We start from the raw sequence: 14,310 nt of genomic DNA on the forward strand, positions 1-14,310 counted from the left end.
ATGTGTTGGCTTTTATATACTACCTATACGTATACTGTTCATCAACTTTGCATATAGAGAAGGCTGGGGAGGAAATACAAGGATATCTTTCATTTTCATTGCAGTTTATTGTAAGGATAAGAAGGAATGATTACTTACCTGTAACTGTATTTCTTCAAGTGGTCTTCTGTGAATTCACACAATTGGGTAATACGTGTAGGCATTGTTCAGAATCTTCTAGAATCACTGGGCAGAAAAAGTGTGGCGGTAACCCTGCCCACCATCCCAAGGCTATGTGAGGCCCAGTTGTCATATAGCTACAGCCCATACTGATGGAAATGCATATGCGTGTCAGTAACTGCATGTTTTTAAAAAAATAGGCCCCTTCCACACTGCCCCTCTATTCCAGGATATGATCCCAGATAACCTGTTTATCTCAGATTATCTGGCAGTGGAGACTCATATAATCCAGTTTAAAGTACATAATCTGGGATAGATCCTGGGATATAGGGCAGTGTAGAAGGAGCCTTAGTGAAGCTTACTGATGCTGTTCCAGCCCTTGCAAGAACATTGGACTGTCTCCTATGAAAGAAATGACAGGAGACTTCGATTCCCATTATGACAAAAATATGACATGGTAGACTTTGCCCTAGTTCCATGAGCTTTAACACAGCCTCCGGCCTTCTGTGATACAGTGAAGTACTGGAAAAAACAAGCCCATGGGAAGTCCTTTTTGTGAAGGGGTTTTATGGTACTTTTCTGGAGAAGTATCTTGGACTCCTCCAATATTGGAGGGGAAGGCAAGGTTCCGGGCATTGTCCCTGTTGGGGGTAAAGAATCAAACTTAATGATATAGCCAAATGTGAGGATGTCAAGCACCCAGAGATTGCGGGTGAGGTGGGACAGGCAGCGAGGAATTTGGAGAGACAATTCCCAAAGACAGGGGTCAGATTGTGGCCTGGAGATGGCAGCAGAGAGGGACTGACCAACACAGCAAGGGTGGTTAACTCTGGGGACCAATGCAAACGAACTGGTGTCATTGAAAGGAGGGTCTCCAATGACTGGCAGAAGAGGAAAGGCTGGATAAGCGAAACCAAGCATGGTGGTGAATCACTACTACATGGGCCTGCATTTTACCACCAGTGTCAGCTGTGTGTTTTGAAAGCTGGACCTGGTGACATGCCAAGAACAGAGCCTCCTGGAGGAAGGTGGACAGTGCAGTCTTGACCTCATCATCTGGATGGTCAAAGAAAGGAGCAATAGAGTCCCACAGATCTTTGGTAGTCTGTCATGCAAGCTCAATAAGTAGGGAGGCAGAGACATCTCCAGCTCATCCCGTTTGGGTATCAGCCAGCATGTCAACAACTTAAATCTAGAAATAGTTTTCTAAGATCTACAGAGACACTCTCCAGAACACCTCCGGAGTTCAAAAGTGGCAGGCTCAAACCCAGAACCTCAACCAATGGCTGATACCAAATGAAAGACTCTCCCCTGGGAACACAGAGGACTGGGCGACTTGGAAGGTGCTGAACAGACTGCGCTCTGGCACCACGAGATGCAGAGCCAACCCTCAGAAATGGGGCTACAAAATGGAATCCTTGACATGCGAGTGTGGAGAAGAGCAAACCACTGACCACCTGCTGCAATGCAACCTGAGCCCTGCCACATGCACAATGGAGGACCTTCTTGCAGCAACACCAGAAGCACTCCAAGTGGCCAGATACTGGTCAAAGGTCATTTAATCAACTACCAAACTCACAAATTTTGTATTTTGTTTGTTTGTTTGTTTGCTTTGTTCTGTTAGAAATGTAATATAATTGACTGGTTGCACTGACACGATAAATAAATAAATAAGTAGGGATGCGGGCCAATAATGCGGCATCCAAGTAGACCTTTCTCCCAAGAGCATCAATCTTCTTCCCCCTTTTGTCTGCCAGAGTGGAGTGGAGACATTGGCTCGAGTGGGACTGAGCTTCGCCCATAACAATGGAGTTCAGCTTCAGGTGCTGCAAAAGCCAGGACAACTCGGAGTCATCAACTCAATACCAAGTTTCTACTTTTCTCAAAGTAGGTGGTAAAGAAAAGAGGTTGGACGAGGAAATACTCATCACTTGCAGTAAGTGAGGAAAAAAGCGCAGGTACTCAACAGAAGAAGCAACCCTTTGGGCATCCGTAAACAGTGGGTCATCGACAAACTGCATCCATATTTGATCCTGAGCCCCAAAGTCTTGGCCATATGCAGAACCTGGTCCGTAAATAGTCCCAGATCATTAGTAGAAGATGGCGAATCAATGATCGAGATCCTTGGTTCTGGCAAGTGATCGGAAAAGCAACATAGGAGTCAACCTCAGACCACAAAGGTGAATGGGGTTCATAATCTTCACCAGTGAAATCCCCATCTAAGAAACGGACCGATCTCGCCAGGTAATCGTACCCACTGGAGGTACACAGCAGCTGGAGGCATACATCTGGGAGGGGGTGTTGGAGGTCTTAGCTCTCGTGCACCCATTTCATTGTTAATGAACCACCAGAGACTCACATTGGTGGTTTGGTGGCACCACAGGGGATTCCACCCGAGCATGTCAGTCTGCCAAAGCAGACTAACTTCTATTGAGACAAGGACCTGATTTTTACTGGTTCAGTCTAATAGTCAGCCAGAGGAGTAGGTCGAGACTCGGTGACTTCCATGGAGGGTTCAGGCTCAGAGTTTGGCTCGCCAGTGTCATGCTTTCCTTCCAGCAACAAGACCGAATGAGACACTTCCAAGGTTGCCCTCGGGGTCCCTGGTAGCTAAGCTGTTAGAACTGGCAGTTCACTAAGAGACTCTTGAGATTTGCCATTTCTAGACAATTTTTGGCCTTTTCCTTTCTAGCCTTTTTGGCTTCGTGGGCATTTCCTGTTGTTTCTCAGGGGAATGAGTGGGCTCCTTAGACTTCAGTGTTTTTCAAATTCTTAGGCAGCTGCTTCCTCAGCTGAATGCTTCAAGGTGGCCTTCACTGAAAGCATTGAGGGAGGGACATGCTTCCCCGAGGCAGACGTGGGAGCAGACTTCAATGTGCTCATATCCAACTGCTTCAACCCAATTTGGGACCTTGAAATTGAGGCAGAAGCCGTGGATGAAGGTGAAAGGGCCTGTTGACACAGGAAGGGTGAAACCTCACCTCCTAGTTCTTCCTTGCCTGAGGCGTAAAAGCCTGGCATTGAACACAAGATGAGACCAAATGGCCCTTGTCCAAATACAGAAAGCACTTAGAATGTCTATCCATGTCAGGAAGTTGGCCTGTCCACTGTTCACACTGCTTAAAGCAGATTGTGAAGGCCATCTTGGACTAGGCCGCAAGCACTGTACTCATGGAGCAAGATCAATCGAAAGTGGGAGCCTCTACAACGCAAGGCTAGAATGGAAGATAAGATGGTAGTCGGAATTCGCTGTTAGAAGCAAGAAAAAATCTGATGAATCAACAAGCTCGACAAGCTAAGGTTCCTGAAACTGGGTAAAGCACCGACAAAAGGAATTGAGGGGTTTTGGTGGCAACCAGGCCTTATATAGCCTCAGGACACTGGGGAGGGTTACCACCAATACTTTTCTGCTTTGTGATTCTAGAAGGTTCCAAACAGCGCTCGGCGTCTGAGTAGATTACCCAATTGTGTGATTCATAGAGATCACGAAAACAGAAAGTTCCTACTATGACCGCTTTCATACAAGATGATTTTTAAATGTTGATTTCACTCATGTTGGAGGTCAGACAGCTTGCCAAAACCCCACTATTTTGGCGGGGGCTGGACAGATGATGAGATCGGCTGGGGTTATTGCCACCAGCCCCATGCCCATTTCCGCCTAAAATGTACCTGAAAGGCCAACAAATGTAGATATGAGGCTTCTAAAGAGCTACTGGTGCAAAAAAATCAAAAATAAAAGCCAGGAGCTTTGGAAATTCCTCCCTCCCCTCTTCAAAGCTCTGTCGCATCATTTTTTATATGCCCAGAGCTATTTAGAAGCTTTGTCTCTTTGTTTGGAGACCTTTCAGTTACATTTTAGATCAAAACAGGAGGTAAAGAGTGGAGGGTGACACTACAATAGAATTCTTATAACTATTTCCCTCCTCCCTAATTGGAAAGCATGAAAAAACTGTTCGTACCCTTTCACTACAAATTAGAGTAATTCTTTAATTCCTCAGTAATAGACATCTAAACCAAGAAATTTTGCTAAATTATGAAAGAGAAAAGCCAATCAGCCAGAAAACTGAACTGCAGCAGTGTAAATGGAAAACGAATTGATATTGTCTAGAAAAAGAACACTGCTCAGTCTTCACTATGCAAGTTCTAGCCTAAAATATTACTTCAAAGTATTATAAAGTCTTTTTTTTTAGAATGACAAACACACAATATCAATTTACATACCTTTTTCATGTATTCTGTAACCGGATTCTGTTGCAAAAATTCAGTGCTCTCTCTTGTATAGAATCTCTCTGTATCAGCAAGAAACTGAGATTCAAAGGATTCTTTATAAACTGTCAATGTAGGCCCCTTAGCAAAGGTATCATCTTCATTTAGCCCCAGCTCCACTGAAAATACATGAACAAGTTTAAGGAGCTTTATTCCTCAAGACTTATTCTGCTGAACAATATAATTATCATCTGAGAAAGCTCCATGTTACATCCATGCCAAGTCAATTATACAGTTATCCCTATTTTATCTCAAAAAGTGAACATGTGTGACAACCCACATACGTAAGTTTTACATTATCATGCATCCATGACATAAACTATAAAGGCAGTCTTGTGATGGTAAGCCATTTTGATTTTATTTTCCTATATTTCTTCTTCTACTAATTAAACTTGCTTGTAGAGCACATGTGTCATCTCCATTTCCGCAGGCCAAATCTGACATGTCATTTTATGTGGCCTTCCAGATGCTAGACTACAACGCCTTTATTCCTCACTATTTAGCATGATTACAGCTGATGGGAGTTGTGATACAGTAATATCTGGTGAGCTGCAGTTTGTTCTGTTTTAAAAGGTAAAGGTAGTCCCCTGACATCAAGTCCAGTCATGTCTGACTCTGGGGTGTGGTGCTCATCTCCATTTCTAAGCCAAAGAGCCAGCGTTGTCCGTAGACACCTCCAAGGTCATGTGGCCGGCATGACTGCATGGAGCGCCGTTACCTCCCCGCCGGAGCGGTACCTATTGATCTACTCACATTTGCATGTTTTCGAACTGCTAGGTTGGCAGAAGCTAGGGCTGACAGCGGAAGCTCACGCCGCTTCCCGGAATCGAACCTGCGACCTTTCGATCAACAATCTCAGCAGCTCAGTGCTTTAACCCGTAGGTACAAAGATAGTAGACATGATGTCTAACATTTAAAATGTCCTTTAACCTTTCCCCAGCCTCAGAGCCATAAGTGCTGTTAAGGTTGCAATTCTCATTATCCCCAGTCCGCATGTTGGATAATCAAAAGGGATAGTAGTTGTCATTCCATAGCCTCTGGGAACCCAAACTGGTTAAAAACTAAAGAGTGCCAATCCCTATGTAATTATATATACTGTATATTCTCGAGTATAAGCCAAGTTTTTCAGCCCCTTTTTTAGGCTGAAAAAAATCCCCTCGGCTTATTCTCGAGTCAAGGTTATTTATTATTTTACTCTGCTATTAGTATTATTTTTATTACATTTATTATTTTACTCTATTAATAATAATAATAATACATTTACATTATTTTACTGTATTATTACTTTTATTACATTTATTATTTTACTCTATTATTATATTTACATTATTTTACTGTATTATTATATTTATTGCATTTATTATTTGACTCTATTATTGTTATAATTACATTTATCATTTTATTATTATTACTATTATTATAAATTTCCATTATTTCCATTATTATTATTTTTATTACATGTTATTACATTTATTATTTTATTCTATCATTATAGGCAAGAGGTAAGCACATTTACATTGAAAGAGGTCAGAATAATGGTTGAATCAGAGTTGGGCAGTCTTATCTTAAATTACAGTTTTGTGTAAATACTCAAAAACATTTAACCTACTGACGATTACCAATAGCAGCTACATTTCTCACCCTCGGCTTATACTTGAGTCAATACATTTTTCCAGCTTTTTGTGGTAAAATTAGGTCCCCCAGCTTAGATTCAGGTCGACTTATACTTGAGTATATACAGTATATATGAGGAGCCCCCGGTGGCGCAGTGGGTTAAAGCGCTGAGCTGCTGAGCTTATTGACCGAAAGGTCGCAGGTTCGATTCTGGGGAGTGGCGTGAGCTTCCACTATCAGCCCTAGATTCTGCCTACCCTGCATGCAAATGTGAGTAGATCAATAGGTACCGCTCTGGCGGAAAGGTAACAGCGCTCCATGCAGTCATGTTGGCCACATGACTACATGGAGATGAGCACCATACCCCAGAGTCAGACATGACTGGACTTAATATCAGGGGACAACCATATATATATGGTTGGTCCTCTGTATCCATGGATTCTTCATTCATGGATTCAATGGCCTTTGAAGGCAACTATAAAGCTGACGTGGCCCTCAATAAAAATGGGTTTGACACCCTTATTCTAGAGGATAACGTAGGAAACTAATATATACCCTTCAAACAAAGCTAAAATGCAAGTGTTGCTATTTTTTCAGTCCAGTCCTTCATATTTTAAAACCAGATTTAATTAATCTTCAATGAATTTGTTCACAAGTTGTAAGGATTGTGAACACAATAGTTTAATTAAAGAAAACAAATTGAGTAGCTTCACATGTGGCAATTTCACTGCATGAGTGTTTTCCTCAACTCAGCATTCACTCAACCAGCATCTTTTCATAAGACAACCCTGCGAAGGTGGTAACAGTCAGCTCAACAGTTTAAGAAACACGTGGCCATTGCTTCAAGAACATAGTGGTTTTCTACAAGGTTCCAGGCAAAGCTCTCACCCATAGTTCCCACTTTTTAAATTCAGTATTTATTTATTGCTCATTATTAGTCTACTCTTGTATTTCTCCTGAGTTCAATGACAAAAGAATACAATGTTTTGATTTTTTCAGAAATTTTCACAGAAGACAGACCTTAATGTGTAACACAGGAACTTGTCGCAAATATTGAATATGTCAAAAACATCTTAGCAGGAAATGAAAAAGAATTTACAGTGTTAAATGTACTAAATACCTTCAAATCTAAGAGAGGAAGAACAAAACTAATTTAGTGACACAAATTTCACTCACTTCCGTTTCTGGTAGGCTTGGGGAAGGCTTAGATGCTCACAGAAGAAATGAGAAAAAACTACAAGGGATATTTTAAATTCGACGACATTTATACATAGCTGGGAAGTATATTGCACTAGAGCCATATGCAGAATCCATATGAGGATATTAAGCAACAAAAAATAAATTTACCATAAGATTGCACAACTCCACTGATCAGTCTCGTGTTGATTGTTTCACCATTTCTTTCCTTTTCAATCAGCTTCAGCACAGCATTTGTTACCTTCAGAAATATGGGGTAATGAAGATATAAAGGAGCAATCAGTATTACATTATTTATAACACTAATGCTCACATTTGATAGGCTTAGCCACATAAAAAATGGAAAATTCTTCCTCTACCAGCATAAATAAAAACTGATTAAAATATTGTATCTGGTTTGATTTTAAAAAACAAACAAATAGAAAACATTTATTTATTAAATCTTTTAGGTTTATGGAAAAGGTGCAGCTTTGTTTTTGTTTTTTGTCGTGTCAGGAGCGACTTGAGAAACTGCAAGTCGCTTCTGGTGTGAGAGAATTGGCCATCTGCAAGGACGTTGCCCAGGGGATGCCTGGATGATTTGATGTTTTATCATCCTTGTGGGAGGCTTCTCTCATGTCCCCGCATGAGGAGCTGGAGCTGATAGAGGGAGCTCATCTGCCTCTCCCCGGACTCGAACCTGCGACCTGTCGGTCTTCAGTCCTGCCGGCGCAGGGGTTTAACCCACTGCGCCACTGGGGGCTCCAAATACGTGGAATGTAAATATTTATATTTTGCTTTTGAAATTATAAAAATTAAAACTACAACATATCATCAAAGAAAATAACCAGTACACAAATAAAAAACAGAGTAAAATGGCCAGTGAAAATGTCTTGACAAAAAATGCATATGAATCCCTGAGATTATGGAGTAATATCTTACACAGATATTACAGACAGGAAAAGAATAACTGCGGAGATAGAGACAGAAAGATCCATAGTTGGCCTCTGCCAGTGTATGTGCTATGTTTGTCCTCTTGCCAGAAAACCTCATCAACTACACCTGCAACAGGCATATATCATACAGAAGGGATTCAGAACCTCTCCAACTAAACAATAATTTCCTACATATTCATAATAACAGCAATGCTGAAGTTGTTCTATCAGAAAACCAGAACAGGGGGATACCACATGCCAGGGAAGGAGTCAAGATAACCAGAAATCACAAGATGAAGAAAAGAAAGGTACTGGTAGTTGGGGACTTATTGCTCAGGAATTTTTGGTTTTCCTTTGTTGTGTCAGCAGCAACTTGAGAAACTACAAGTCGCTTCTGGTGTGAGAGAATTGGCCGTCTGCAAGGACGTTGCCCAGGGGACACCCGGATGTTTTGATGTTTTATCATCCTTGTGGGAGGCTTCTCTCATGTCCCCGCATGAGGAGCTGGAGCTGATAGAGGGAGCTCATCCGCGTTCTCCCCGGATTCGAACTTGCGACCTGTTGGTCTTCAGTCCTGTCGGCACAGGGGTTTAACCCACTGTGCCACCGGGGGCTCCAGTAGTACAGAGGCACTTATATGGTAGCTAAATAGATAAATCAGGAAGTCTTCCTAATCAATGGTATCAAAGTAGTTGGTACTCTAGGGGAAAAAAGTCATATAATGCTAGAGTTTGCAATTGTGGTAAAGAAGAGCATGACTCTTGGATTTCAGGAAATGCCAGGAAGAAATTCTAAAGGAAAAAACACCCATTAAAGGTGGGAATTTCTGAAGGAGTTTCAATTAGCACAATCACAAATAATTCAATAGAAAAAGAAAAATTGGAAAAAAAAGTTTGAGAGTTACGACTACTTGAGTTGCAATTAACTGAGAAGTCACTATAATACAGATTTTATGTTATTCTGCTTCTGGCTGTTGATCAGGTTCATTTACTTGGACTTATTTGCTAAATGCTCAACAATATTCATTTATGACATTAATAAAACATTATAAAGCAATATTCAATAGTAATCAAGTAAAAGACATACCTGCTTATTTAATGGTCTGAACAAGCAGTCCCTCCAAGTCACAAGTGCAAGCTAGAATTTAACAGAAGATTATCAATATGAGATTATTTATTTATTTACAGTATTTGTATACCGCTTTTCTCACCCCGAGGGGGACTCAAAGCGGTTTACACATAAGTAATGGCAAAATTAAATGCCAGTGCAAACAATTACAATTATACACTACAGTTACACATAAAAAATTAAAACAATACATCTATAAGCAATAAAACAATAAATATGAAACAATATGAAATCTGGATGGTTAGATTTTACAGAACTCTTTTTCTTCAGGATTTTTACTCCCAAAATTTAATGTGTTTGTCTTCTGCACAACTACCTGTCAGTGAATTCCAGCAAACTTGAAGGAATGTTGCTAATTGAACCACTGTCTCATATGTGGTAAGCATACTTCAGGATTGTTGGAATTGCTTCTCTTAGAATATGTATGTAACTTGTCAGCATCAGATGCAAAATAATGCCTCAGAATGGAGAGTGATTCTAAGCAAGCTGATACACATTTATTACAACACGAAATCCTTTTAAAGTATGTTTAGAATTACAGAACATGATGCCTTGGGGCAAACGTTCAGATCAGGAATTTATTTTCAAGTACAGTAGAATGAAAAATGAGTGTGTAGCACTTTCATCCAAAGAAATACTGACTATCCCCAAATAAGACTGAAAGGGGACGTGAGAGCCATGCTTGAAAAGGTTGTTTTCTTTTTCTTTAAAGACTAGGACATGGAGGAACGGATTCAAACTGCAAGAAAAGAGATTCCACTTAAACATTAGGAAGAATTTCCTGACAGTAAGAGCTTTTTGGCAATGAAATATGCTGCCTCGGTGTGTGGTGGAGACTCCACCACAGGGACTAAATGGCCATCTATAGGGGGTGCTTTGTTGGTATTTTCCTGCATGGCAGGGGTTTGGACGGGATGGCCCTTGTGATCTCTTCCAGCTTTATGAGTCTATGATTCAAATACACGGTTTTCTTCCTTTTTATTCATGGGGAGCCTTTTAATTGTTGTTATCTTCTAGAGCAGTGTTTCTCAACCTTCCTAATGCCACAACCAGGCCTGTAGCGAGGGGGTGGTTTTAGGGGTTTAAACCCCCCCCCCCCCGAAATGTTTCAGATTTTTTAAAAAAACCTGGTTTACTTTACTCATGAATTTTAACTGGTTAAACAAATCCCCATGCTAGGTCTATGAGATGCAAAAAATTAAGAGTCCCTCCAGAACTGTAAGCACTATCTCAAGCAAATATTGACAATTTATTCACACTGTCATTACTTGCAGCAATAGCCGATGTAGTGAAGCAACCAAGTTGGGTGTGTGTGTGTTGAATGCTCTCATTAAGGAGGCCAGACTTGGTGGAGGTGGTTGACAGGGGCGGAGGTACAGGCTATTGAAGGCTGCTCTGCCCCCGCTGTGCTCTTTGCTTCACCGTGAGCGGGTTTCAATCCCCCCCGCCGAAATTTTCAACCCCCCCCAAAAAAATTTCAACCCCCCCCCCCCCCCCCCGCCGAAATTGTCAACCCTCCCCGAATTTTTTTTCTGGCTACGGCCCTGCCCACAACCCCTTAATATAGTTTCTCATGTTGTTGTGACCCCCAACCATAACATTATTTTCATTGCAACTTCATAACTGTAATTTTGCTACTGTTATGAATGTTAATATCTGATACGCAGGATTCAGTGGACCAAATTTGGCACAAATATCCCATACACCCAAATTTGAATACTGGTGGGGTTGGGAGGGATTGATTTTGTCATTTCTGAGTTGTAGTGCACCAACAATCAAAGAGCATTCGGAACTCCACCAAGAAAGGAATTGAACCAATTTTGGCACATAGAACTGCTACAATCTACAGAAAATACTGGGTTTGGTGGGCATTGACCTTTAGTTTTTGGAGTTGTAGTTCACCTACATCCAGAGAGCACTGTGGACTTAAACAATGATGGATCTGGTCCAAACTTGGCATGAATACTCAATATGCCCAAATATGAACACTGGTGGAGTTTGGAGGGAAATAGACCTTGACATTTGGGAGTGGTAGTTGTTGGGATTTATAGTTCACCTACAATCAACGAGCATTCTGAACCCCACCAATAGAATTCGGCCAAACTTTCCACACAGAACCCCCATGAACAACAGATAATACTGTGTTTTCTTTGGCGACCCCTCTGAAACCTCCTCGCGGCCCTCCCAGGGGTCACAACCCCCAAGTTGAGAAACGCTGTTCTAGAGACTGCCAGCCTATTTTGTGTGTGTTGATTAGGTCCCCCAATGTTTTGGCCTTCAACTCCCAGAAATCCTAACAGCTGGTAAATTGGCTAGGATTTCTGGGAGTTGTAAGCCAAAACACTTGGGGAACCACCGGTTGAGAATCCCTGTTCTAAGGTTACTTCCAGTCTAATCTATGTACATTGGTTGCCACAACTGCACAAAAGTGATATCTCTTCTTAATACCCTTTCTCTGCACTCCAACTTTGAACGCCACTATGGAGCTGCACTACTGAGAAGTTTCATCCCAATAGCTCTAAAAATAAGTGGAAAAAAAGCTCAGAAAGCCCCCCCCTTGTGCAACTTAACAAAATAGTAACAAAAAATTGCTACTCTCGTTATAGTAATGAAACCGACACTTATGATATTTTAGAAATTATTATTATTAATAATAATTTTCATCCCACTTTTTCTCACAGGTGGGACTCAAAGCGGCAAGCAAATAGTAAAAAACCAAAACTACATAATACAAGAACACAACATCATCCTTCGAACCCAAACATATAAGACACACTTTAGAAACCACTCACCGGTGCCCCTAATTTTGTAATGTGTATTGAAACATTTCTTTCATCGATCACACAGGTGTGTATGTGTATGTGTGTGTATAACTGGAGTTACACTTAAAACTGTACCTGTTCTGACTTACATGCATATTCACCTTAAGAACAAACCTATAGGACCTACCTTGTTCATAATTTGGGGACCACCTGTATAGCTATTCCTAAAGTCCTTCATTCATACTAATACTTTCTCTATATTAAGAATAATGGCATACATGTGGGTACTAAGGTAATTTTATGCATATGCATATATATTTTCTCAGCCTACTGTTTACATGCAAAAGATCCTTCCCAAATGTTTTTGGGATTGCCTCTCCTTCAGCTAATGAAAACTGGGCCCTAAACTTCCCCAATTCGCTCATCCTTGGAGAAGACTCACTAAATGTTTTAATTCTATATTGTGGATTTTTATGGCATTGAATTGCTGCCAATTTGTAAGCCGCCTTGAGTCGCCTTTGTGCTTAAAAAAGGTGGGTTAGAAATATCGTAATAAATAAATAAATAAATAAATAAAATCAATAAAATTTAAATTAGTCCTCTCATTGATTTCCATCAGGTATTACTAACTTTGGCTACAGCCCAAAGATATGCAAACAGAAATACACAGAAAGGTCTGAAAGGCAAGGAAAGTAGCTACATAGTGCATATTCTATTTTAAAAGGACAGAAGACTGGTTATTTTTTTTAAAAAAAAACTTTTAGGAATTGTGACCTTTCCCCACATCTTACATTAAACATGAAATATTTTTCTTTCAAACAACTATTTATGAATACTCACTGAATAGATTTCATATATTCCCTTGCGACCTTCATCACACTCACGACGAACCCAGTGTCGATTGAGGTAGGCACAAATCCCATTTAGTACTTTGCTTGAAAACCTATAATCCTCCCACTGTTGAGTGTAGAATTTCAACACACTCTCATCCATCAAGTCTTCGCCATCCTGGAAAAGACAAACAGTAGGGACGTAATGTAAAATAGAAGTAGGATTTTAAATTGTTTCTCTGTATATGTCTTGAGTAAGGCCTTTCAACGAGCAAGAACTTTCCAAAGGTTTCTTAGGCTTCAGGATTTTGGAAAGTTCTTGCTCATTTGCTGGCTGATTGGAAACTATACATTGCCACCCATCTTAATTTCCACAGTAGTAAACCAAAGATTACCGTCTATTTCCCAGAAAATCTCAAAATTGTAGATTAAAGCAAATTATCCTTTTTGGCAAGATTGGTTAGAGCCCTGTCTCTTCATTGTTTAAATTACTGAATGAATTGCTCCTAGTCTTAATCTCTAGGGCGACCATATAGTTTATACAAGGTTAGCAATGAATGTTCTTGTTGCTTTGATTTTTGCTATGAGAAAAAGTACCTTTGTTTGGCTTTGAACAGAATTTTTATTGCATCTCCCAGTTAACTAGAACTCAAATAACCAAAGCTTTCAAGTGAGCAGCAAAAAATAAAATAAAAACAATGTGTTAAAGAAAAAAATTAAAATAAAATCAATTTCAGTGGAATGTAAGTTTAAAATAATTTGTCTTTATTTATATTTAATTACTGTATTTTAATATTAATATTAAGTCAATTCAGAGTTTATGGTATAATGTTGTATGGGATATAATGTTATTTAGGCCTATTTTTAAAAGTAACTCTCAAGCAACCAAAACTACATTTATCCAGCATCTACCAATCTACCAAGTTTAACAAAAGTAACTTAATGTAACACAGTTTCACTATATTATTTAAACAAGTGGTCTGCAAAAACTAAAATATGGTCCATGGCCTCATAGTTACTACACCGTTGTAATGACAGCAACTGGTCTCATTAAACCCTCTTACAAGTGCCAAGGCTTATTAAATATAGTTTGTTGTGGGTGAGCAGATGGTGACTACTGGATGGCATATGTTCTGTATTAGAAACTAAACGTGATGCGGTCTACCCAATGCAATTTTCTGAATCAGCACCCCAAATAACCAAATTGAATCTAAAATTGACCAAAAACTGATTCATAACCCTTTGGTACTAATTTTGGAGAATGGTCCCTGATCAAAGTGGTCCCTAGTCAAAAAAGGTTTGGGAACCACTGATTTACAGGGTTATTTTTTCAACCTGTTAGCTGCTTACTCAAGAGTGCTGATTGGTTGAGTTCTGGTTAATGGAGAATTTACTGCAAATAGGTCCAGGCCTGAACTCTCCCCAAAAGCCAATACGACT

At 40.1% G+C, this 14,310-nt stretch overlaps 1 protein-coding gene across 1 annotated transcript in view; it reads right to left on the bottom strand.

The window, feature by feature from the left end:
* The window catches only part of CUL1 (cullin 1), a 66,988-nt gene that overhangs the window by 25,072 nt on the left and 27,606 nt on the right, over nucleotides 1-14,310 (bottom strand). Inside the window, exons 4-7 of the mRNA XM_060781553.2 lie at nucleotides 12,881-13,048; nucleotides 9,237-9,287; nucleotides 7,387-7,477; nucleotides 4,381-4,544 (exon numbers count right to left, since the gene is read on the bottom strand). Coding sequence (XP_060637536.1) covers nucleotides 4,381-4,544; nucleotides 7,387-7,477; nucleotides 9,237-9,287; nucleotides 12,881-13,048 — 474 coding nt within the window. The remainder of the gene's footprint in view (nucleotides 1-4,380; nucleotides 4,545-7,386; nucleotides 7,478-9,236; nucleotides 9,288-12,880; nucleotides 13,049-14,310) is intronic.

Source organism: Anolis sagrei, chromosome 6 (genome assembly GCF_037176765.1).
Source record: "Anolis sagrei isolate rAnoSag1 chromosome 6, rAnoSag1.mat, whole genome shotgun sequence".
NCBI classification, from domain to species: domain Eukaryota; kingdom Metazoa; phylum Chordata; class Lepidosauria; order Squamata; family Dactyloidae; genus Anolis; species Anolis sagrei.